This window comes from Gallus gallus, chromosome 7 (assembly GCF_016699485.2).
Source record: "Gallus gallus isolate bGalGal1 chromosome 7, bGalGal1.mat.broiler.GRCg7b, whole genome shotgun sequence".
NCBI lineage: Eukaryota > Metazoa > Chordata > Aves > Galliformes > Phasianidae > Gallus > Gallus gallus.
The window spans coordinates 25,859,634-25,883,036 of NC_052538.1; the positions used below are offsets into that span (position 1 = coordinate 25,859,634).

The 23,403-nt window shown below is 48.8% G+C and overlaps 3 protein-coding genes across 8 annotated transcripts in view; 1 reads left to right on the forward strand and 2 right to left on the reverse strand.

Moving 5' to 3' along the window:
* Positions 1-2,030: 2,030 nt before the first annotated feature.
* Positions 2,031-5,718, reverse strand: NIFK (nucleolar protein interacting with the FHA domain of MKI67). Of its 2 annotated transcripts, XR_005861776.2 has the most exons (7): positions 5,567-5,718; positions 5,355-5,480; positions 4,659-4,767; positions 3,910-4,121; positions 3,527-3,604; positions 3,303-3,429; positions 2,371-2,581 (listed from the first exon to the last, which is right to left on the reverse strand). XR_005861776.2 is itself a non-coding variant. In XM_422088.7 (6 exons), exons 1-6 carry the CDS (start codon positions 5,681-5,683, stop codon positions 2,390-2,392), a joined length of 834 nt encoding a protein of 277 aa, XP_422088.2. In that variant the 5' UTR covers positions 5,684-5,718; the 3' UTR covers positions 2,031-2,389. The 2 variants fall into 2 exon arrangements, 1 of the variants encoding a protein (XP_422088.2); XM_422088.7 differs by lacking the exon at positions 3,303-3,429 and having other exon boundaries at positions 2,031-2,581.
* A 355-nt stretch (positions 5,719-6,073) lies between these two features.
* TSN (translin) lies at positions 6,074-11,503 on the forward strand. Its single transcript, NM_205073.2, has 6 exons — positions 6,074-6,158; positions 6,237-6,330; positions 8,055-8,151; positions 8,886-9,001; positions 9,564-9,643; positions 9,982-11,503. Exons 1-6 carry the CDS (start codon positions 6,093-6,095, stop codon positions 10,216-10,218), a joined length of 690 nt encoding a protein of 229 aa, NP_990404.2. The 5' UTR covers positions 6,074-6,092; the 3' UTR covers positions 10,219-11,503.
* A 5,794-nt stretch (positions 11,504-17,297) lies between these two features.
* Positions 17,298-23,403, reverse strand: part of ARHGEF1 (Rho guanine nucleotide exchange factor (GEF) 1) — a 38,463-nt gene continuing 32,357 nt past the window's right edge. For all 5 annotated transcript variants that reach the window (XM_015290027.4, XM_040704372.2, XM_004942920.5 and 2 more), the window contains 4 exons: positions 22,585-22,789; positions 21,537-22,159; positions 19,771-19,916; positions 17,298-18,989 (listed from right to left, as the gene is read on the reverse strand). In XM_015290027.4, coding sequence (XP_015145513.2) covers positions 18,194-18,989; positions 19,771-19,916; positions 21,537-22,159; positions 22,585-22,789 — 1,770 coding nt within the window. In that variant the 3' untranslated portion in view covers positions 17,298-18,193. The remainder of the gene's footprint in view (positions 18,990-19,770; positions 19,917-21,536; positions 22,160-22,584; positions 22,790-23,403) is intronic.

The window sequence follows — 23,403 nt, forward strand, 5'->3', positions numbered from 1 at the left end:
CATTCCCTGTCCTGCAAAGCAGAGGAAGCTTAATGGGTGTAAATGAGCAGGCTTTGCTAAAGAGCATTTCTGTTTCTAAAGCTTGAAAATGGTATTGGGTACCAAATCCAGAAAGTTTCTCATTACAGAAAGGCAGAGAGCTTCCAAGCTGTGCCTTGAAAACAAAATCCCCAGCACACCTTGCATCACTGTAAGAACAGTGCACAGCGTGCCCTAAATCCAGGAGCTTTACGTTTGTGCAAGAAGAATGAACTGACGACTGGAGAGCTGAGAAATGAAAATCGGTGCACGGACTGAGGCATAACTCATGACACAGCACGTCTGTTCGTTCGCTACGGAAACTATGTTTGGCAAGTATCAGGTGTCTGAATTTCTGCTTATGTGCATCTCCCAGGACAGCAGTGTATTAATAACTCAGGCAGCCTAAAAACAGAAACTGTCACCAAGAAAACTTACCCTTCTGCTGAGAGCCCCCTGCTTAGTGACTGTTACTCAAACGGCACACATTTTTGTTTCCAAGAGTCACCACCTAAGCCAATCTCAATTCAAAAACCAGTAAGAAAGGGAAAGAAAAATTACAGCAGGAAGCAGATCTTATTATAAACAGTTTCCAGGAATGTTTTCTTCCTATCAAGACTCACAGTGCCACACAAATATGAAGAAAGCAGCAACCAGGGCGCTAGTTGAGATACACAAACCTTTCCAAGAGATCCACAGAAGCATGCAAGTAATGCCCTGGAAGCTCACACAACCAGACAAGCATGACAGGCGGCATGAAAAGAAGCCACAGAGTCCAGCAGGGAAAAGAGCAGAAAGCACACAGAGGCTTCCAGGCATGGGCAGAAGACCTGGCACAAGGAGGAGCAGCAGGAGAGAAAGAAAGCAGCACAAGCTTAATAGGCTGGGCAAGGAGTGGGACACATGGGAAGGAGTTACTCAGACCTCAACGAAAGTGAAGCTATACCGTATAAGTTACTCTAGATAACGTTGTCTTAAGAGCAGCTTTAACTGAAGAGCCTTGGCAGTAGTACTAATGGTGGCAGCACCAAATAAACGGGTATATTTAAGATTCATCTCCAAACTGCTCGGGCTAGATCGGTTTCTTTGTAAATGTGGGAGGTCAACTCCCAGAACTTGCATTGGTTACCAGAGCAGTGTGTCCCACAGAGCTGCAGTGCTGCCCTCCTGTGTCAGGCTGCATTCAAGGGACTTGGCTCCAGCCAAGACTGAGCGCACCACACAGCAGCCATCTCGACTTCCACAACACAAAGTTAAGAATATGCCTTTTAAAAGAAAACTGTTTACTCTGGGCAGATGCACTTTACTTCTCTTCTGTTGCTCTCTGTTGTATGAGCTCTTGTAATAACTTCTTCCAGTGCTGCTTATCTGTTCCTAACACACTCAAAGCGTGTTGGTATTTCTGCCAACCATGGTGGTCACATTAATCTCAAAGCACACTCCAAACCTTAATACAGATGTATGTACGTTCTACAGACCTGAGGTGTAAACACTGCCTGTTTCACATCAATAAGCAGATGTGCCCCCGCCAAATAAACAGCCAACAGTGGCTGACGGTAATCATCAGGCTGTCAGTGGAACTCCATTGCATGCCTAAGGTGACAAGTGTTTGATATGAAGACAAACTCACCCAAGTGGCTTCCCCAGCAGCAAAGGAAAGTGATTTGAGTCACTGAGAGAATGTCATTATAATCACATCTACCTCCATCTCTTCTCACCTTCCTGAACCCTTTTTGAATCCTCTGACCACTCCACATTGTGGCAAAGGGTGACATTCCCAGCATTGCTGAAAGCACAACTGAAAGCCAATGGCTTGCTGGGCAGCATGGAGTCCTGTCTCTGCCCAAGACAGCTCAAGGAAAACCTGACTGATTACCAACAAGATGAAATTCAAGGAATGTCTTTCTTGAGGGGAAAAAAAACCTCTCCCCTTCTATTTGTGTAATTATGTGAGAATTCATATACAGCACAGACTTTCAGTTAAACAGAAGCACTACCAAAGCCAGTGCAACTAAGAACAATTAAAAATTGTATTTTAAGTCATCATTAGTAATTATAAAATACAGATGTCATTAGCAGGCTCAGCATGGACAGCCTAACATTTCCTTTCAGATCTGTGGGTGCTAGAGACAAATTGCAGAATTAACACAAGGTTCTGGCATGACTGCAGGCACTCACAAGTGCAACGTCAAGAAAATCTTCACAGGCAGTGAAGGCACAGCTCCCCAACAGCTAACAGGAGGGGAACTATTTGTGAATACTTCCCTGCCCATGAAAGACACACAGTCTGGTCAGAAAATCTGAGACAGAGCAGCAGAAGCTCCACCTCACCACTTTGAGTTGAGGAAGAGGAAAAACATGGCTATGGCCATCAGAATTTTAAGCCTGCTTTTGTTTCTTCAGGTTGTTTTTTTTTCCTTGGCTGTTTCTTTGGTCTCTGCACAGCTTTCTTAACACTTGGAGGGGGCAGTTTGATTATTATTTCATTGTCGTCTGGGTCATCATCCGCTTGCTGAGCTTTCCGGCGCTCAAGCACTGTAGGCGTACAGACTGGAGTAGGATCCTGAAGAGATCAGAAAAACACAATTCATTGCAGAGCATCTGAAAGAGAAAGTCGTCACTGCCTCTGTGGTACCACAAGGCACCTCAGTGCAGCCTTCCTTCACAACTTCCACGTCTCAGGGAAACCTGTTTTGTTTCTATAACTGCCTTCAGGCAGTACTTCTTCAGACTAGAAGCATCATCTCCAGAAGAACAGATGTGAAATGCAAACCTAAATTAATGTTTTCCAGCGTGCCATTATGAATGTTGGGTTTCTAAACTTTTTATTTCCTGACTCAAAGCACTAAAATTCTAAGATGGAAAAAATCAGAATAAAACACACCTAAGTATATAAGCGAATGGCAGACAAAAATGCCACGTTCGAGTCCACAGCAGAGCAGAAACATTACAGTCCTATCATTTCAGTCACTTCTCACAACTGAGTTGACCAAACATACAAGTTTTCCTGTCTTCCTCAACACAGCCCTGTCCCAATTATCAAAAGTAAAATTGAAGAAATTAAAAAAAAAACAGTAATGAAATAAAACAAACATGCTGATACTTTACAGACGTTTTCGTCTGTTGGTGTCTCACACCTAAGTGCTGATGACCTGATGCTTCCTTTCATCCTGCTAGTTTTAGCTGCTATTAACTTTTAAAATACTGGAAAACCTGGAGAGCATGAGGGAGATGGGAAACTGCTAATAATAATGCATTGAGCAGAAACCTTTGCTGCTAATTACCCCAACAGGACAAAGAACTGAGGGGATTCAACCGCTGTCTTCCATTCCAATGGGTTCATCCACCTTAAAGGAACCTCTTTTGCCACAAACACCTCCCAGGGGAAAACAATACCCAGGTTTCCAGGCACCGAAATCAGCAGAAAGAAACCAGCTGCAGCCTTGAACCATCTGTCTCAGGGTGGATGGTTGTGGTGCTGGGCAGCACCAGCACTGTTTGGTCTTACCTGGCTAGTCAAAGAAACATTCTGCTTGGCCTTGGACCTTTTAACTTTCTTCCTCTTCACAGGGAGGCCCTGCGCAGCCTAGGAAGCAAAACGGATGAGGTGAATTGCTACAAACTTCCCACGTGAAGATGTAAACTCTTACCTAACAGCCAATAGGGTTTTTTTTGCTTTTTAACTACAAAAGCTTTGCTACAGAACTACCCAAATTACACGCAGTCTGGAGCTTGGGAAAAGCCCCTGTTGCTCTTCTTTGACCTACAAACTTAAAGATGGGACTATCAACTGTTTGGCAGAAGAAAAGGAACTTGATTTCCTTGTACTCAGCACACATCTTCAGAAACCAGTTTTTCATACAACGCTCATCAAAACCACCACAGACTTACAAATCCAGGGAAGCTGTACTTGATCCCCTTCTCGGCCAACCTCTTCCGCAAACAGTTCTCCTTCCGCAGCAGCCGCTTCGCCATCTTGGCCTTCTCAACGAGGGAACGGACCTTATTGTACCGCTTCACTGCTGGCTGAGAGGGCTTCTGAAACATCCGCTCGCTGTTTTTGAAGAGGTTTGCGTGGACCCTTTCAGGAGGCATGAACTGACCTGTACCGCAGGCATACGACAGCAGGTGATAGCAAAGCTGCTCTTCTCACCAACGCCAGTCTGTCCCATTGTAACGTTACCCACAGCCATGCCAAGCACTGTTACAGACAGCATTGTAGGAATGCAGAAGACACAAAGTAACTGAATACGCAGTAGAAAGGTAGTGGAAGGATGGAGCAAAAGAGCACTCGGAGAGACCCAACCTTCAGGACTGACGCAGTTTATGCAGCTCACATTCCTTTAAGAAACAATGCCTGAGAAGCTTGCTGATGTCATTAACCTTTCAACTCAAAGAGCGCCAACTACACAGCTACAGCAGCTCAAGTGGAAAAAAACCTGCATTAAAGGAACGGGCTCTACAGCAACCCCACCCCTCTGTGAGACTGTGCTACGTGACCAACACAGAGGAAAATCCCCTGGGGCCAAAGAAAACCATTAAAGAAATAAGATTCTTCATACAGCCCCCCCAAAAAATGACACAAGCGTTCATGGATTTGCTTTGCACATTGCAGAACGCGCACTTCGGTCCATACTCACACTTGAGCAGTCTTTCAGAAAAGAGGTAATTGTTCATTGTGTCTGCAACAATCTTGGCCACGTCGTCGGACTCGAACTCGATGAAGGCGTAGCCTTTGCTCCCTCCTGTCTGCAAGCAACAGCAGAGAGGCCTGAAATGATGCTTTGGTAACCGAAGAACTAAATTAAAATGCTTTGTGTTTCCAGAATCAACGCACACATCAGCTGCATATGGGCACTTTCACACAGCTCAGTGAGTTCTCAAAAAGCACCGGATTTAGTCCCACATTCCTCAGTGTATACCTGAGCATGGAACAACCCGTTCAGCAACGTATGCTCACCTTCCCGTTGCTACCAAGTTCATACAGCAGTGTTAGAGCACGATGACAAATTCAGAAACACAAAGCCACAGATGAGACAGTACAGCCCTTCCTGTGACACTTCGGGTTCCACCTTGAATGAGTGCACTGTGCTCACACTTCTCACACCCGTACGTCTACGTGGGGAAAAATGGGGCTACGTTAACAGCCGCTGTGACGGCTCAGCGGTGGTCCTGACACAGCCCTGCGTCTGCACCCTCAAGTTGCACTTCAAGCCCTTATTTCTCAGACACGTGTATCAGGGAGCCTCCCTCTGCTCGCTCAGGAAATTGCAGCCGAGTTCTCCACGCGGTGCCGAGGGCCGGGGGGGTTGCGGGGCCCGCGAGGCTCTCCGTACCTTTTTGCTCCTGGAGAGCCGCAGCCTCCGGACGGTGCCGAACTGCTCGAAGTACTGCCGGAGCTGCGGCTCGCACAGCCCGCGCGGGAGGTGCCCCACGTACACCACGCCCGGCGTCAGCTCCTCCTGCGGGGCACAACAGCCGCGTCACCGCGGAACGGATCGGGACAGAGCGGGTCGGGTCCGGTCGGCCCTCCCGGCGCCCCACTCACCTCGGCCACCCGGTTCTTACGGGCACGCCGCACCTTCTTCTGGACCGTGCTCTGCAGCTGCGGCTCCAGGGACAAAAACGACGCTGGCACCCCCGCGCCTGCCGCCGCCGCCGCCATGCTGTTCCACTCGCCGCGACCGCCGGAAGTGCGTCATTCTCCCTCGCGGCGGTGTCGCGCGGCAGCAGGAGCGCGCAGGCGCAGAGCGGGCGCCGTCTCCTAGCAACGGGGCGCTGCTCGCCCCCCTTCCGCCGCGCGCCACATCTCCTAGCAATAGGGCCGCGTCGCCGCGCAGCGCGGCCTTCGCACGGGCGGCGACAGCACAGGGAGGAGCCCTCACGGCTTCACGCCGTGACAGCGGCCGCTGCTCGCCTTCGCCGCTTCCTCGCCGGTACGGGCTCTCCAGCTCCCGCCGTCAGGCACTGCGCGGGGCAGCCCGGCGGCGCTCAGGCACTGCTTGGGGCAGCCCGGCGCGGCGGGACCCGCTCGGAGGCCCCAGAGGCGGGAGCCGGTGGCGGCGGCGGGCGCCATGTCAGTGAGCGCCATGTTCGTGGCGCTGCAGGGCGCGCTCACGGCCGACCAGGACATCCGAGAGGTGGGCGCGGGGCCGGGCCGGGGGGCTGGGGGCGGCGGGCAGCGCGCTGAGCCGCCCGACGGCATTCTGTATCCGCAGGAGATCCGGAAGGTCGTGCAGGCGCTGGAGCAGACGGCCCGGGAGATGCTGACGCTGCTGCAGGGGGTGCACCAAGGGGCCGGCTTCCAGGACAGTGAGTGCGGGCGGCGCCGAGGCCGGGCCGGGCGGGTTCCGGCCCAGCTGCGGGCAGACGCGGCCGAGTCCTGCAGCGTAACGGCGGTGCGCGGCGCTGCGGCTGTCGGGGTTTGCCCGGAAGCTTTCGGGAGTGATTTCGGAAGGGGGGAAACGATCGCTGAGTAACGGAGAGCCGTGCGTGGCTCCGTGTCTTCTCCCTTCTTCAGCGCGGGGAGAGAGCTGGCCCTGCAAGCTGCGGCGGCTGGGAGCGGCTGTGGGCTGCTTGAAGTGCCACAAGGAAGGAAGCTCAGCTTGCAGTTCTTGCACTGTCAGAGATAACGGAGGCGTGTTTAATAGGTTAGCAGTCAGCTCGTGGCATCACCTGTCGGGATGTTCCATGTCCCAAGCTGTATGAGGAAAGCCGGTAGTGACTTTGACTACTAAAGATTTATAGTAAAGGAAATAATGTCGGTTAACACAAGAATCGTTTAGGGACAAATGGCCTGGGGCTTTGTAGTACCGAGGGGTTTAGCCCTGTATTCTGTATTAATATATATAATTTGCGCTTTTTTAATGCTAATAATTACTTGAAGATGACAGGTGGCAGGGAAAATAACGGCACGTGGTCGCTGCAGCTGTATTTCCATGCTGGTTGATCTGGTGCTGCTGCCAAAAGAAGCTGTGCTGTGTGCTGTGCTCTCTCGTGCCATCACAAGTGGCTGCATGCTGCTCCCTGCTGTTCACTCCTTTGCAATGAGTCTTCCACCAGCAGTTGAGTAGAGAGATAGAAGCTTGAGGAGACAGCAGAGAGCCAGCGACAGCACTTAACAGGTTTAAACAGGCAATCTGTACTGCCAAAGGGGCGGCTCAAGGTATCTCTGTAGAACTATATGATAACTGGGAGTTGGAGAGAGGACACTTTTCTGTGCTGGTTGGTGGTACTTAAAACATCATATTGCACGGTAGTTTTTCCTCATTCTCCAGGACCTTAAAATACCTCTTGGCTAAACGTGTTCCCATGGAGCTGTCAGCTCACCTCTTTCATTGTGGGGTTGCAGCTCTTTCGTGGTGACTGATGGTAAAACCATTCGGTGCAGTGTGTGCTGCTGCTGAGTGTGTCGGGCTGCAGTACTGCACATCCAGACCTTTAAAAGTACAGCTCTTTACCTCACATGGGGTCTATCTGACCTTGCACTCGATGCCCCTTTCAGCTTTCCCCATCTCCACTTCTCATCTGTCCTTCATCATTACACATTTATAGCCCTGTTCCATGCACGGTCATCAGCCTTCTTTGCTCCTTGGTTCAGTCTGCAGACAAATAACACATTGATCCTGCATTCATCCCTTCCTTCCTCTCTGTCCATGTGCATCTCCCGTTACTTCTTGTACGATTGTATGACCCTCCTGGTGTTTTCTTCAATCAGTACCCTCTACAAAATGCAGACTTCACCCACAGCTTAAGTTCTATTGCAAAAGTAATTAGTCACCATTAACAGCATTTATTAAATAATGCTGGAGTGTCTTGTCTCAAGTTCAAAGCTAAGGAGCCAAAGCTCAGAGTATTTGTGACCTACCTATGACTGGTGCTGCAGCTGTGACTGCTCAGAGCAACCTGAATGTTGGTGAGCTGTCTTGGACAAAAGTGAGCAGTGTGTTCAGAGGAGCATTAATGCAGTTACAGTTCTTTGCTTCCAAAACCCTGCTCTTTGTCGAGCACTGAATGTTGCATTGTTTCTTTTTCAGTACCAAAGAAATGTCAGAAGGCTCGGGAGCACTTCGGTACAGTAAGAACACAGATGGAGTCTCTGAAGACCAAGTTTCCTGCTGATCAGTATTACAGGTGGATCTGAGCACGGGGCGAGCATATTTGGCACGGTTACTTTAGAAGAGTGATTTAAAGGCTTATGGGCCCAGTGGTTCTGCTTGAGAAGTGATGAGTGGTAGATGTGTGAGATCTGAGGAAGGAAAACTTAAGAAATTGGTGTTCTATTGGAGCATCCATTGTAAAAGCATTCACTGCTCCATTCCATAATTTCAGTTAAGCTGTTAGAGCTGTATTTCCAGAAATGTCCCTAAATCTGCCACAAAACAGCTGTTTGATGCTACAGATCATAAACGAAGTCATCGCCTGTGTTTTATTTGCCACCAGAGGGGGACAGTGTTTAGCAAGAACAAATCACAGACCGAGAGTGTCAGCTCAGAAGTGCTGCTGGGAGACAGGAAGGAAGGAGGGGCTTAGGAGGTGAAGGTATGGTTGTGTTGTGGTTGGACTCGAAGATCTTTAAGGTCTCTTCCAACCTGAGTGATTCTATGATTGTCTGGGGGGTGTGACAGCCTGAGAAACAGTGAGCTGAGCAGCAGTGCGGGCTGTGAGCAGTGCTGACACTGAGCAGAGGGGGCTCTTGGGGGGCTGAGGAGTGGGTTTCAAGCTTAGGTAGTTTGGTGAGCACATGATCTTGCTGAGTGCGGTGTGTAAAGGTAGAAAACAGCTTATACTGCAGATGTCTGAAATGCTCCTTCCTCAGTAATGGGTGTTACTTATTTTTTAATGTGATTTGGTGTTTCCTTCAACAGATTTCATGAGCACTGGAGGTTTGTGCTTCAGCGGTTGGTCTTTCTGGCATCATTTGTAGTCTACTTGGAGACAGAAACGTTGGTGACCCGAGAAGCTGTTGCAGAAATACTTGGGAGTAAGTTCCTTGTCACAGAATAGGAAACACCTGTGAAGTTTTCAGGTGTTGGAGCTGGGAATTGGACAACTGAATGTAAACAGAAGTAGTTACACATTAGCAAGTTCTTCATTGTGAAGAGTGTGCGTGCAGACTGCCTCTCTGCCAAAAGAACAACGCAAGGAGGACTGCTTATTTTTCTCACCTTTTGGTTTGGTGTTTAAAAAGAAAACAGATGAGATTTTTTATGCTGTAAGAGAAGCGCTGCCTCCCAGAGCACAGGATTTGAGGGGAAAAAACACCAAAAACACTGTAGACCTCCCTGCTCTATGTAAATTCAGTTATTCTGTTAGATTAATTATAACCCATTGCAAGGCCAGTTGAGGATATAAAAGATGCTAAATCAAAATGCTACGAAGAGGCAGTAATTGCATCATATCCAGGAAAAGGATGGGTTTTATTTTGTAATATTATTTCGTAAATTTGATACTCCCAATTAGCTCCAATGAATTAATGCAATTTCAGCTCGCTGCTTTTGCTCATGTTCTGTATCACCTGATCACCACTCTGCTTTTTTTCTTAGTTGAAGCTGATCGGGAGAGGGGCTTCCACCTGGACATCGAAGACTACCTTTCTGGTGTATTAACTCTCGCCAGTGAGCTGGTAGGGAAGACATCCATGCAAACGTTTGGGTTGAAACTGACACAGAAGTAGCGTGTTATTGTTCTAACTGTCCCACGTAGTTTGTGTAATTATGGTTTGTATTTGGATGAGTCTGACCTTTAGCCACCTGCTTGTGTGTGTGTCAGGGCTGTTCCTTACTGTTATATTCAGTGTTAAGCGAGGTTCTGGGTTGCAAATTCACGAGTCTGGTCAACCAAAAGGTAGACGTGAATTTAATAACCTGACTGCTTGGAACAGATCTGCTTCATTTGCTCAATGGAGTGGCTTGGGTGTGTTCCTCTGATGTTCTCCCAGGTGATTTGTGCTTCTTCTCCCAGGCCAGGCTGGCGGTGAACAGTGTCACAGCTGGTGACTATTCTCGCCCTCTCCGCATCTCGACCTTTATCAACGAGTTGGATTCGGGCTTCCGTCTCCTCAACCTGAAGAACGACTCCCTGAGGAAGCGTTACGACGGCCTGAAATACGACGTCAAGAAAATCGAGGAAGTGGTTTATGATTTGTCGATCAGAGGACTCAATAAGGAGGCAACGGGTGGTGTGGGTGGAGAGAAATGAAGGATGCTCGTTTTCACAGCATCGTTGATTACCTCAAATGGTTGCCAAGTTTGGAGGCGTGCTAGCAAAGCCTTCCTACAGTAGTTTAGAAGAACTGCAGCCGATAGCTGCTCTCTATTTTCTTACAAAAGGTGTAGTATGGGTGTTAGGTCTCAAAATGTTTTGTAAAATCATGTGTAGGTTAGCGCTGCAGGCCCTCTGCTCCCAGTTAAATTCCTCTGTCAGAACACGCGTTGCTGTTCTGAGTGCAACAGCACGTGGTGGTCAGTAACTCCCACAAGCCAGAATTCTCACTGGGTCTGTAGTGTTGCTTCAATGCTCTGGGAGTTGTGTGCTGCAGCCGTTTCTACTCACACCCCTTTAAAGATGCGCGCACAGCACGCGGCTTGGTGCAGGTATGTGTGACATCTTAAAAACACAGTCTATAAATATCAGTATGGGTTTTCTGAGACACTGGGTTTGTTGCTTTTTGGTTTGTTTGTTTTTTAATTTTCACCTACTTCAGTTAAGTTGAACAGATTTGCATAACTTTTATTAAGCAGATCTTTTAGGAGGGCTCCAGTTAGTGATCTCCCCTTGGAATCAGTGCATTACACCTGGGTGCATCTTTCTCATTTCTCCCCTCCGAGGTGCCTGCTACCAGAGCCTACAGGGCTCTCACAGCCATCTGCTTTCACTGACTGCTGTCTCATTTACAGACATGAGTAAATGTTGAGTTTCAACGCAGTCATTTACATTAGGAACTCTGTAGCTTTCTATTTTCTTTTGAATTAGCAAAGTGTATGAGTCCAGAAGTGTTAATTGACAAACTGCAGGTAGGATTTGAGTTTTAACAACCTGTACAGGCCATGAATGGACTGTTTCCTGGGTTCCAAAAAAAAAAAAGTTCACGTAGTAAAATGTGTGCCCCCAAAAAGGGAAACTATTAATGCCAGATACTTTGCATGTGAGATATTTGCAGATAGCAGCAGCCTTTTCCATCTGTGTGAATGGACAGATCCATACCTCCCAGTGCATTTGTTCTCTTGTCCTCAATGACTTTGAGCCTTTCCACTTTCTTACTTCAGGGGGTGCAGTAGCGCAAGGGAGAGAAGCAGATTGTTTATAAGGAGGAATATTTCCAGAGGATGAATATGAACAATCAAGCTTACGTGGGTTAGTTAGCGTTTCACTTAGTTGACAAACGTTTCCCATTGTTTCAGTTATGTTTTTATTTTGTTTATTGGAAGAAAATGGTTTCTTGGTTACTTTGGCCAATAAAAACTGTTCTTTGGCCATTTGGTAACTCTGCCTGTTGTCTGATTATCTGACGTTCCTGCCTTTCCTTCCTGGGAGTCTGACTTGAAGTATCATAGTTTAAATCCAGCCTTCAGCTGTATGTGGGCTCATTTTGGGTGTATGCTGTTAAATGGAGCGCTGTCACCAGCTGGCAAGCAGAGTGCTGGTCAAGCTGCACACAGATTTGATAGGCTTAAAAAAAATAACTAATTTTGACTTGTTTAACAAGTCAGAATAGAGAGATATGGAGGAGTCTATTAGTGCCATGTCCAAGATGTGGCAAGGTTTATCTGCAGAGTGTCTCATAATATTTAATGTTTGTCCTCATCCTGCCACATAACAGGCAGATAGCAGTGTCCCCCTATCACAGCTGAGGAAAATGAGGGTATAACTTCCTGAGGCCCCTGGCACCGAGTCCAGCTTTAGAAGTGTGTGTTTGTTCTCACCTTATGCCACTGTTTGCTTCTTTCTCGCTTCGACCCTGTGGAGGTGGGAGGAAGGAAGGAATTAAGCCAGTTCTACCATCAAAAGCAAAGGCTCATGAAACAACGCCCGAAGGCTCTGAGACTGGGACCAAGGTTGCACAGGAAATGCGTGGGAGCAGAGGAATTAGAGGCTTCCTGAGCATCAGTCTGGTGCCACTCAGGTTGGAGGACTCTTGGCACTGGGGCTTGGGATGTGAGGCCACCTGGCAGGACGGGTTTTTGGTTGCAGGATGTGTTAAGGCTTTGTGTTGGCTTAGTGTCCCAGCAGCCCTGTGTTTGGCCATGGAACAGCTCTGCTTCCTTACGTGGAATCCCATATACTTACACAGTTTCTCAGTAGATGCCAGATCCTCCAGCTTCCGCATCTCCTGTGGCTTTCTGCAGCTGGTGAGACAGCAGTGCTGTGGCACACATGCAGACACGCAGGTACTGTGAGAGGGACAACTGGAAGAGCAAGTCTCCAAGGGCTTCCAAAGCCTGCGAGTCATGGCATTGTTTTTTCAAAGGCCGTATGAAGAACAAGTACCTGACACTGCAGCGTCACCTCCCCCTAGGGTGTTTAGCAAGCCCCTTGTTCTTTTCTGTTCCTAGGTTCTGTGAGAGCTTAGCATCTTCCTCTGGAAAAGCACTACTTGCAAGAGCCAGTCTGCGCGGTGTATTTCCCAGGCTGGGGCTGGGGAGGGGAATAAGAAACAGCTAACGTTCTCCCTAAGCAACAGCAGGGAAAGATGGGTACATGCATCTTTCTGCAGCTTCCTCTGGACAGATAGCCTGTAGGATCTCCTGGCCTGGATGGTGAATCTGCACTTAATGCTGGTGCTAAATAAGCTGAACTTATGTCCCACAGCTGGGAGCAGAGAAAAGAAGACTCGTATTTGAGTTGGAGGTCTCTCTTTTCTGACCCTTCCCTTTCCCAGCAGTAACGGAGTAGGTGAGCCAGCAGGGAATGCCAAGGAGAGGCAGAGCTCTGAAGGCTGCAGAAGCTCAATGGCTCGTAATAGATGAGATGTTTAACTCCGAACTCCTACTTGGTACTGAAGACGCTGTGCAGTGTGTGCGGGCAGCTGGGAGGGGAGGCAGTGAGTCAGTGCAGGAGCACTGGAGAGTCTGACTCAACAGCCAGCACAGCTGTTCTCTGAACCACTTCAGCCTGAAATGTGTTCCGATGAGCGCTCTCTTGGATCGTCTTTGTATTTGCTTACAGCTTTTTCCCTCCGTCTTGACGTCATTTCTCTGCTTCTTCTTTGCTTCAGTAAAAAAGGGCACTCAAATAGTTGATTAACTGTTATTTGTTTATAGCGCTGCCTGCTCAATCCCTGCAGATCAATGAAAGTACTGACCTGAAACCAGTCAGGAAATAGGGGTGAGCAGTGCCATAGCACAGGATGCAGCAGAGACCTCAGGCTGGTTGTTTAACCAGCTCTGTCTGCTGGAATTGATAAACTGCAGCCTGAGCCCAGCACCCTCCTTGAGCTGGCAGTTGTTAAAGGGCACATCATCACCTCCAGACTGCCCTTTTCTGGTGCCAGCACACGCCTTTGTGCAATGAACTGGATGAAGGAACTGCTCTAGCTGAAACAATCCTTTTCAGAGATGCTTGCTCCAAGCCTGGTTCACTGCACAGCACCGCACACCGTGTGCCAGCACACAGAGGGAGGCTCCTTCCTCACCCTGTGGTGCCTGATTTAAGTGTTTGCTGAGCTGTAGTGCTATCTGCTACGTTGCCTGATTTTCTTGCAGTCATTAACTGCTTCCAGTTGTTAGGAACTGCCAAGGATTTTCTCTTTGGGCAAACAACGTGCCTTCCTTTACGGCAAAGTGATGCCTTCTGCGCTGTAGAACCTCACACCCCTTTTTCAGCCAGTAAAGTCATGACGCACCAAGGCAATTAACAAGAGCAGAAAGTAAACATGGATGACTCCTGGGGCTGCCTGTGGATACTGACCTCGGCTGCTCATCAGCATCCCATCCTCCCTCATCAAAGGGCTGTCTGCTGTTTGCTCACGTGGTGCAGCTCTGTTAAAATGCAGGGGCTGCCCAGAGAGCTGGCTGCCTGTTCAATCCAAGGGGTGTCACAAAGTGTTTGACTTTGAAAGGAACGGTCCTTTACGGCACAACATCTCTTGCCCACTTGCTGTGGGCCAGGCATAAATTATTTAAGATGCATATTTCCAGGCAGGTTTTCTCCCTGTGTTCACTGCAACTTCTGGCTTGCTCTGGGCAGCCGTCACTGGGGCACTGCCCTGCCTGAGGGGAGAGTGACTGTCCCAGAACAAGCCCTTGCTTGAAAGAATAGGGAGCATGCTCATCTGAACCTTTGTTCAGCTGCACATTCACACTATGGGTGTACAAACGCCCAAACATCTGTTGGGGAAAATGTGAGATCCTCAGCACGTCTACTAAACTGGCATCCCAAAAAGATGCCTTATCCAGAAACCCTGAAGAGGTATCTTTGATGTGATGCCAGATTTGAATCCTCATCCCGCTGAGGATGCTGGGGACAGAATGAGATTCACCAGTTCCTTCAGCCTAAAAGAGATCTTTCTCTAAAGCAGAAGTCTCTGCTTTCTAAAGCTGTTACTTTTTATCTCCTTATATCATTGCTTTTTTTCCCCAGGTTCTCCCACCCATCATGCTTACTCCTGGAGTGGATTTTCTCTCCTTTGGGACCAGATCTCACAGGGAGATCTTAACCCAGCGTTGTCTTTCTGGGTGCCTTTTGATCCCAAACTCTGTGATACAGACGGTCAATTTCTTCCCCCTCCCCCCCCCCCCCCTCTTTTTTTCCCTGTTAAGTTACCAGTGAGATTCATACTAAATTCCTGCTAATGGTTCTTTACGAGTTCAGATGAATTAAGGGAGTAATCTGACTTCCTTCTTTTTTTTTCCCCTTTATCCCAGAAGGATCTCTCTTCCTTCTGTCCTCCTTATACCAACGAGATCAGTTGGAAGGATTCTGGAGAAGTAATCTTAGTTTTGTCACTCATGGATTCTGAGAGGCATAAAAGTACTGTACAGCCCTAAGAAGGTCAGTTTGGAACAAATAATTACTTCCTTGGCTTGCAGCCTGCTCCCAGGTACTGTGTGTTATGACAGCATTTTGTCACGTTCATCAGAAATGGAAAAATACTGCACGGCTAATCTGTAGGGCTGCCCACAAAGATGTGTGCGTGTGAGACTGAAAGACCTGCAGCTTCCCAGGAGAGGGACCATCCAGGTTCAGAAAGGTAGCTGAGGATTATGGAAACTTACTGCCTGCTCAACGTGCTGCCACTGCTCACCCTTCCTGTGCAGGCTCAGCCCCCAGCATGAGTGTCCGCAGGGCTGGAGAGACCGCTCGGTGCTGTGCTCCCTCTCAACACCTGTAATTTAAAAGCAGGCAAGCAGCTGAGTACACACTGGATAAGTAAAAGAGCAATAACATCCAAAACACAACTGTCCAGTGGGGTGTGTTCCACACTCAGTTTGTCCCTTACCATAGCAGATGTCCCAGACCCAAGAGCTTGTACTGTTCCCTGGCCATAGCTTTTTTTAGGACAGGGCTACAGCACCAAGTACATGTTCTGTTCATAACACAGGGCAATTCTTTATGGGCTTGCTTTGGGGAGTGTGCCCGGTGCAGAGGAAATAGGCAGTGTTTGCAGCAGTGCATTGCACTGCCTGGCAGTGTTTCCCGTCATACTTCGAAGAACCCAGAGCCTGAAAAACTGAATCATCATCCAAATGCAAGATTGATGCTGAAAATTAGACCTATTCCATATACTTGTTGCTCCCTAACCTTTTGGAGCAGCCAAGGGGATCAGCGATAGCTTGATTTAAAGATAAGACTGTACCAACAGTTCACCTCTGGTTTTGAGTGTGAATTGGAGTGGAGAGCACTGGAAAAACGCTGGAAAGTAATGGCATCTCAGGAAGCAGCAGCAGCTCTCTGTGGCTGTGAAAGCCACTTGCCATTTGGATAATGTATTACGCTTACTGTCCTTGTGCCTTCTCTCAACACAACTGCCACAGGAGGTAATGAAGAGAAGGATGCTGCATTGCTGTGATCGTGGGAGAGAAAATGAAGGCACAACGAGCTGTTGCTTTTTGCGTGGTATGAGAATGAGGCTCAGAGGCGGTTCGATGCGGATCTGTCAGGAGAGCATCGCAGAAGTCTTCATCCAGCAGCTGCTCTGCTTCTGTGTCAATTTATTTGAAAAACAAACAACAAATTAAAATAAATGCCTCGTGCTATTCGCTGGCTGTTCAGTGCATGTTTTGGGGAACAAACAATTTGTTGACTAACAGCTACAAATAGCCGGAGGGAATGCCAGCTCACTTGTGCTGCTGCCCTGGACAGGCATCTTGCCAGCTATGGCTTACTGCAGCGCGCCGCCACCCTCATCTTGGATATGTGTTTGCAACGTCTCCAGAGGATGCAAATACTCCTATTTCCTCACGGACAAAACAAAGCACTAAAGAGAAAATGCAGCCAGTAAGCATATTTCGCTGCTGGTGTCTGCTTCAGCACCCAGAGCAGAACAAGGAGCCCCAGCAGCTGCAGCAGAGGGACAAACCTGGATACGCTGTGGAGGCCTACTTAAGTGTTGGGTCAACGGGGGCCTTACAGGATCAGAGCCTACCCACCTTTGTGGAGGCAGCCTGTCTGCCTTTGTGTGTGGGATAGCTGATGCTGATCTCTGGAGAGATACACAAACGTGTTCCTTGTGTGTATCAGAAGAGTCTTGTTGATGGCGAATAATGCTGACTGGCTTTGTCCTTACCCTGGGGATCTGAATGAACGTTTAAGGACCGTTCTTTGAGATTCACCAACCAAAATTCAGGCTCCTTTAATTTAGCCTCTCGGACTGTAACATGGCCTTTGTCGTGTTAGTCACAGCATGACATTTTGCTGCTGGTGTAATCACAGGGCCACAGTCAGTGGTAATGTCAGGCTGAAAAGGTTAGGTCCTTTTTGCCTTTTACCGCTGTTCAGTAATTTCTCTGTTCCAGTAATTTCCCTGCTGAGGAAGTGAGAGAGGCTGGGCCTTACAGGGGAGCTCTGTGGTCTCACTTTCAGCTCTCGTTTCTCACATGCAGGGGCCTGACCTGCCCAGGCAGGGCTCTGGCCAGGGCATAACGTTTTGTGCCAGTCTATTGTTTCTTAGGGTAGCAAGGCTGCACTGTTCTCCCAGTTTCCTTAGGACTACCTCTGAATCCTGTTCAGGAGACACAGGCACATCGTTCACTCAAATGCCACTCACATCAAATGAAATATCTGCTCCAGAAAACCCAAATATTTCTTTTAAAAAATACCCACCTAAAGGCATTGAAACGTAATTATTAAAACCTTTTATGTTTCTCTACAGGACAACGTAAATTGTTCCTTTCAGTTAAATTTTGAAATACACTAGATTACATCATTTAAATAATTGCATTTTAAGTTCACTATTAGTGGTAGCAGAGCCATATTTACATACAGTTCTGAAATATTTTAGATGCACTGTAATGTTTCAGTCTCTAAGTCCATTAAATACAGGCTGCCAGTGTGGGGATACTGCTCTTCCAAGGGTCTTTACATGTATTTGGGGTGCACACGTGAGAGAGCAAGAAACCCTTTTACTGTCTGACCTTTTTTGCGTGCTGTGTGCATGCAGCTGGATCTGAGTAAGTTGACTCCTACTTGATTTGGATTAAATATGACAGACCTTTTAAAACAAGTATTTTGACTGAAGACACAATTGAAAAATGAAATGCAGTCCTCAGAAGTAATGATGGAAAACATTTTCTCCAACTTTCCTCCTCTTCTGCATACTACTGCACCTAATTTTGACCCTGACTTTACCTAATGCTGATGAAATAAAGTCAGTGGCGGAAACCTCTCTCATGTTATCAAGACTGGCTTTCAACAGAATTCATGCAAATGCAAGCATCATACGTCATTCTCCCACAGTGCAATATTAACAAGTTAAGCTCATTATTCTCCTCCAGAGGTCTGCTCCTCGGCAGGCCCTTCTGTGTATGTACATCAGCCACAAACAGGCTCTGAGTCCCGAGGCTGGAGATCAGGATCAGGCTGTAACACTTGCTTCCAGCGCTGCTCAGTAGTTCATGTGTCAGGCTCCTTTCTGTGCTGTCCATGAAGCAGAGCAAGTTCAAGCCAGCGGCTCTCAGCGGTCCTCGCACATGGCTCCGGCCGAGCGCAGTGTCACTGCGTGCTGCCCACGCAGGACTCAGGGCCTGGTGTGAGGTGTGCTGATCATGATGTTGGGCAGCGCGTTCCGACGCTTCTTCCAGGAGCCCAACTCCCGCGAGTATCTCCTGATCTGCCGGAACCAGTGGTGAGTCCGTGCCCGGTCGCTGTCCCGGAACACAAACGCCTCCCTCCTGATTTCAATGAGTTCGAAAGTGTCGTCACAGTCAGGATCGGTGGAGACAATGCAATTACTCAGCCTCAAGGGCTCCCTGAGCAAATGGAACTTTCCATTATTTTTGTCCCTGATGAGTACCAGCACGGCATCCTTCACAGGCCCGGGCTCAGCTGACTCCAGGCTGGACTCAGACACACGTTTCATATTCACTAGGAGGAGGACCTGCATGTTCTGGAACTTCAGGGTCTTGCTGCCTTTCTTTACCCACTGGCCGTCAGGGGGCTGGGCCAGCTGCAGAGACCCCTCCATCACAAATCGTGTTTCCTCCCGCAGCCATCCCACAGTTTTCAGGGCAGTTTCCCTCATTTCAATGTTGATGACTTCCCTCTTCTTCTTGCTGTCTTGGCGAAAGGAGCGGAGGGTCCACGTGTTCCCTTCCTGCTTGGTTTTCATGTTGATGTGCTCCAGGTGGGACTCGATGCGGCTCTTGGCCTCCCGCAGGCTGCCGTGATCTGGGTGGTACTCAGTGGTGGCCTTGATGATTCTGCTGAGCAGCAGTGGGTACTTTGTGACCCTTTGCAAAGGGGCCATCAGAAAGGACCTCAAGTTCATCCGTCGCAGTGCTGTGTTGTCATTCTGGGACACATTGAGGAATATTCTGCAGGGATTTAAGAAGAAGGAGTGAAATGGTGGCTGTTTTGTCAGCAGATGCTGCAATCCTAAATGCAAAGGAGGAGCGAGGTGCTGACAGCTGCTGAGTGCTGCTCTGGTTTTAGCAGCCTTGTGAATTCAGTCCTCTCAAAAATTAAAAATGTCTGCAGCCATGCTCAGCTGCAGAACAGTGACAAGGGGCCTGGTATGCTAGAATGTAATATCCTAGCAGTCATCTGTTAATCACTGTAGAACAGTGAGGGTGTGATCTTTCTCTAGTACACACTGACATAGGCCCGAGGCGGATACATCAGATTACATAAATTTGTAGGTTCTTTCATCGTTTGATTGCAAAGCTCTCTAACCAAGAATTTGGTACTGTCATCATTTGATAGCTGTTGCAGTGGAAACAGAGAAATGACTCGCCCAGCAGGCTGGGGCTCGGAATGGGAAACATTCAAGTCATGCATACTTAACCCAGTGGTTTTTCCCAGTGGAAATCCAAACCGTGCTCTGGTGCAGGGACTGAGAATGTTCTTAGCTGGGTGTTGCTTAGTGAAAGCTAAGCTCTGTTGTCAGTGAGCAAACACCAATACCACAAAATACCATATACAGATGGACAGCAACAGGCTGCCTCACTGAGCATACTGAGGGCCGAACATATTCTGAAGCATAAAGTAAGCCCCTCACCCCAAGACCTCTCATCCCTAATGAACATTAGCATCAAAACTTTGATCTGGTTGAGCTGACAAAGGCTTTGCCCTCAGCCTGGTGCCCTCTCTTCTCACCTGAGCAACTCTTTCTCCTTTTCCAGAGCATTGAGCATGTTCACAGAGGAGGACTGCTGAAGACAGTAGGTCTGAAAGGCCGGCAACATGTTGACGAACTCTAGAAATATTTCGCCGATGCACACGGTCATCAGGTCATCATCCCCCTGCAAGCACGCAATACAGCCCCTGCTGGGTTAGCTCAGGAGAAGCACAAGCACAGAGCCTGCATTCAGTCCTATCACTACAAACTTGCTGGAGGATCTGGTGAGCACACAACTGGGCTCACCCTGTTGGAGGTAAGGCAGTCCCTGCATGTCCGGGAGCAAGCAGCACATGGGGAGGGGAAAGAAGCTGCTCTACCTGTTTGCTCTTCTACATGTAAAGAAATGTCTTCTCTGCTTCTGCGGGCTCAGCCAGCTCAGCAGACCAGGGGCTAAAGGCCAGAGTCAGCCTTCTAATCAGGAGGGTTTTCAGGGGCCCCTCTTGTTGGCAAGTCTGCCATTAGACTAATGCAGCAGTGCATAAATTAACAGAGAAAGTTTAGGCTCAAATGGGCAGGGGAGGCATGTAACTCGGGGAACAGCCATGGCAATTAGCAACTTCTGCATTTGTTCTGAGCAGCTGGGCGGGCTGGGAAGCAGGATCTCCATCAGTTGCACGCCTACTGGCTACTTTGATGCCTAATTGAAAAATAAATTTCACAGTAAATTGCTCTTTGATTTCCAGACTAATCAGAAATATAAGCATCTTGTGCCACATCATGCTTTTATCTTTGTGTAGGTGCGTGCTGATATGCTCTGCAACTACTGCTCATTTCAGCAGCAAGAGAGGGAGCAGTTCTCTGCTGGCAGCTTTTTGATGCAGTACTGAGTTCTGACTGCAAAGGGCAACGTGGAGGAGGAAACAGGGAAATCCACAGCTCTGTAGAAGCCATTGTCTCAAGAAATTATGCACAGAGGACAACCGCAGTGCATATCTGTCTTCATTGTGCCAGGTGCACGTGAGAGGCTGTCAGTTTCTGAGACACATTGATGTGCAGAGTTTCAGAGAGTGAGAGGAAGGATGTGTTTCCTAGAGAACAAATGTCCTGGTGAAACTGACAAAGCAATGAGTGGGGTTTGGTTCCTCAAAGAAAGGAAGGTGTGAAGCTGTTTATTTGTCCTTTGCAGCAACTGCTGTTCTAGACACTTATTTATATTTCTCTGCCCTCTATCCACTACGCTGGTAGGATAGGAGAATTCTTTGTGCAAGGCAGAGTGCATCAGTAGAAGGAACTGATATGCAGAGCTGTAAGTAGGTACAAGTTGTCACCAGAGCAGGGAGCAACCTGTGCTGTCTGGCCCTGCAACCAGCCTACAGGCAAGCTGCAATAAACTGCAACCTCACAGCAGCTCAGGGTTGGGTAAGCATGTGGCCTGCAAGCTTGGTCCTCTTGTGCTGGCCAGACCAAGCTGAGCTCTGTGACCCCGTGGTCACACTCTTAAAAGTGTCCGAGCTATCTGGCTTAAAGCTAACTTTGGTAATAGGACAATTAGGTCCTGTTAATGGGATGAATGGCTGATGACCTGGTAAAGGCAGTGGCATTACCATGGCAGAGTGAGGCCAGCAGCTGTGACCTGGCACAGATCAACTGCAATCACTGGATTACAATAATTGAGGGAACAAGGGACTGGGCAGATGACCAGAACCCATGATCCTACCTCCCAATCCCCCTACTCCAGCTGTGCTGCCTACTAACTCAAAACCTATTCCTACCTGCCCAGTTCAGCACACAGGCGTCATACCTGATCAAAGGCCTGATCGATCTCTTCCTGAAGTATCTCCAGGAAGCTTTCATTGAGGTCAATGAGCTCCTGAATATTGCTGAAGATGCCGAGGAGCTGCTCCTGACTCAGCAGCCCAGCTGCCTGCATGGGGAGGTAGAACTCCTCTTTGATGATGCGCAAGTCCTCTCCATAGCTGGCCTCCGTGTTGACAAACTCCAGCACAGACTCCTTGCGCTCCGTCCTACGCTTGCGGCACTTCTCACAGAGGTCAGCCCGCCTCTGATTACAGTTCTGCATATCTGTTTCTACTGGGAGGTCCCTTTCTCCACAGTCGGTACAGGGCCGGTGGGCTTCCCAGGCCTGCAGGGAGCTCAGTGTTTCGGACGCCCTGTTCCTCCACTTCCTGGCTGACATCTGGCTAATGCCGCTGTCTGCCCTCTCCACCTCTGCAGACTTGGTACGGGTGGCCTCACTGGGATCCAGGTCATCACGGACATCGTTCACGCCCACAATCCCGCTGTCTGTGCTCAAGCTGCTGACGTTGCTCCAGTGATGTCTGGAACGGAGGGAGCCACGTGGGGCACGGCGAGTCTCATCAAAGCTACTGCCATGGCCAAGGTTGGCTTTTGCTACCACTGGACCTGAGAACAGACACAAATCATTACAGGCACTACCAGCTGAACGGAGCTCATCTGGGGAACTCAAAGTGGCACAGCCACAAGCAGCAGGAGCCCCGGTGGGGAGATCTGATGAAAGCAGGGCTGTTGGCTGTCTCCCCTCCCGTTTTACTACTGGTAAGTTAGGGAGTAGGGATCAGAAGTAATTGGCTCCCAGGTGAAGCCTGTCTGCCCTGCACTGCCTCTACCTGTCAACTTGTTTGGGCTCTCTCTCCCGCTGCCATCTGCCAGACAGGGACAGAGACACAGCAAGATAGATCCTGATTTGTTGTATATCAAGGTTAAATCTGGAGTGCTTCTCTCCCCCGGGTCAGTAGAGTTACACCATATTTACTCTAGAATAGTAGGTCTAAGCATCTGGCCCACCACAGAGTGCAGAATGTGTGTACCATAGTCTCGCTCCTGCCGACGTTTCTGTGCATGTTGCCGTGCTGCCGCTGCAATCTTCAGCTCCAGCTGCTTCCTCTTCACCGAGTCTGTTGGCATGGGGTCACTGAAATGTGGCCGCAGCCGGCACTCCCTCTGGGCCTTGGCACCATCTGTGCTCTCATGGACAATGTCAGAGCTGGATCGGCGGCAGCTGGGACTGGAGGTCTGCAAGAAAGGCAAGTGGGGTTGGAGCAAGGCAGCAGTCAAAGCAATGTCTGGTTTGCAGCCACTGGATTTCAGTTGCCAAAGGAGGAAAAAGGCAATTCATTAGCAGTGTGGTTTTTAAGTGCAGCTCCTCCACACGGTCAGTTTGGGATGTTCTGTGATTCTATGATCACAAACCCCAGGTCCCTCTGTCTTGCTTAGCTCCAACAGCAAGGGCTCCTCTCCCCCGTGGCTCTGTAGCTGTCAGTACAGTGGCTCAGTGGTGGCTGGGCCACAGCTGTCGAATAAGCATGGAGAAGTGAACAACATAGCCCTGGCTAAGGCTCTAAAGTGGCAACTGCGCCAGTCCTCCAGGGATCTAACTTTGCTTCCCTCTGATCTGTGAATATTTCAGAGCTGCTGGTCCAGGCCTTTAAGCCTCACCTACATTAGTGAACTGACTAAGTGGGGACAAGAGAAGGACTTGGATGATCTTTTGGGCAGTGCAGCAATGTAGGGGTGGTGGCATGGTGAAAGCCACAGGGGAATTATTGCTGAGCTCCCTGCAGTGGCAGATAGGCAGGGACACACAACTGACTCCCATTTCCTTAAGTGTAATAAAATAGGCACTTAGA